At 45.6% G+C, this 528-nt stretch overlaps 1 protein-coding gene across 1 annotated transcript in view; it reads right to left on the reverse strand.

Moving 5' to 3' along the window:
• Positions 1 to 304: 304 nt before the first annotated feature.
• LOC135201143 (trichohyalin-like) overlaps positions 305 to 528 on the reverse strand; it is a 1,416-nt gene continuing 1,192 nt past the window's right edge. The window contains exon 1 of the mRNA XM_064230022.1: positions 305 to 528. This exon is cut by the window's right edge and continues 1,192 nt beyond it. Within this exon, the coding sequence (XP_064086092.1) occupies positions 305 to 528 (224 nt within the window).

Genomic DNA, 528 nt, shown 5'->3' on the forward strand with positions numbered 1-528 from the left:
TCCGACTATTTGTCCGCTTTGACAGAGATCTTCTAAAAGAAGAGTCCTCATCAAGGGACAGAGCATACTCGAAGAAAGAGTTCCTTCTTTCTGCAGAGCCGGTCTTCTAGATTATTCCAACAGAATGACCAGAAGGAAGACATCTACAAGAATATATCTAGATATCCGACCATTTGTCCGCTTTGACAGAGATCTAAAAGAAGAGTTCTCATCAAGGGACAGAGCATACTTGAAGGAAGAGTTCCTTCTTTCTGCAGAGCCGGTCTTCTAGATTATTCCTACAGAATCATTTTCTGGTATCCCTCTAGTGCACCCGTGGCCCTCTCGTCCTCCTTCCTCTGAGCTGCTGCTGTCTCTCAAAGTCTTTGTCCTCTTTCCTGCCATCTGTCCTTACCACCTTCCTCCATAGCTGCCACTTGTTCCCCATCTGTACAAGCCTAAGCTCTGATCTTTCTCCCTCCGTCCCTTGACTTCTCTTAATCTCAGATTTCACCTGTGACTCTGTAATAGGTTTGCCTCGCTTAGCAT

Source organism: Macrobrachium nipponense, chromosome 28 (assembly GCF_015104395.2).
Source record: "Macrobrachium nipponense isolate FS-2020 chromosome 28, ASM1510439v2, whole genome shotgun sequence".
Lineage (NCBI taxonomy): Eukaryota > Metazoa > Arthropoda > Malacostraca > Decapoda > Palaemonidae > Macrobrachium > Macrobrachium nipponense.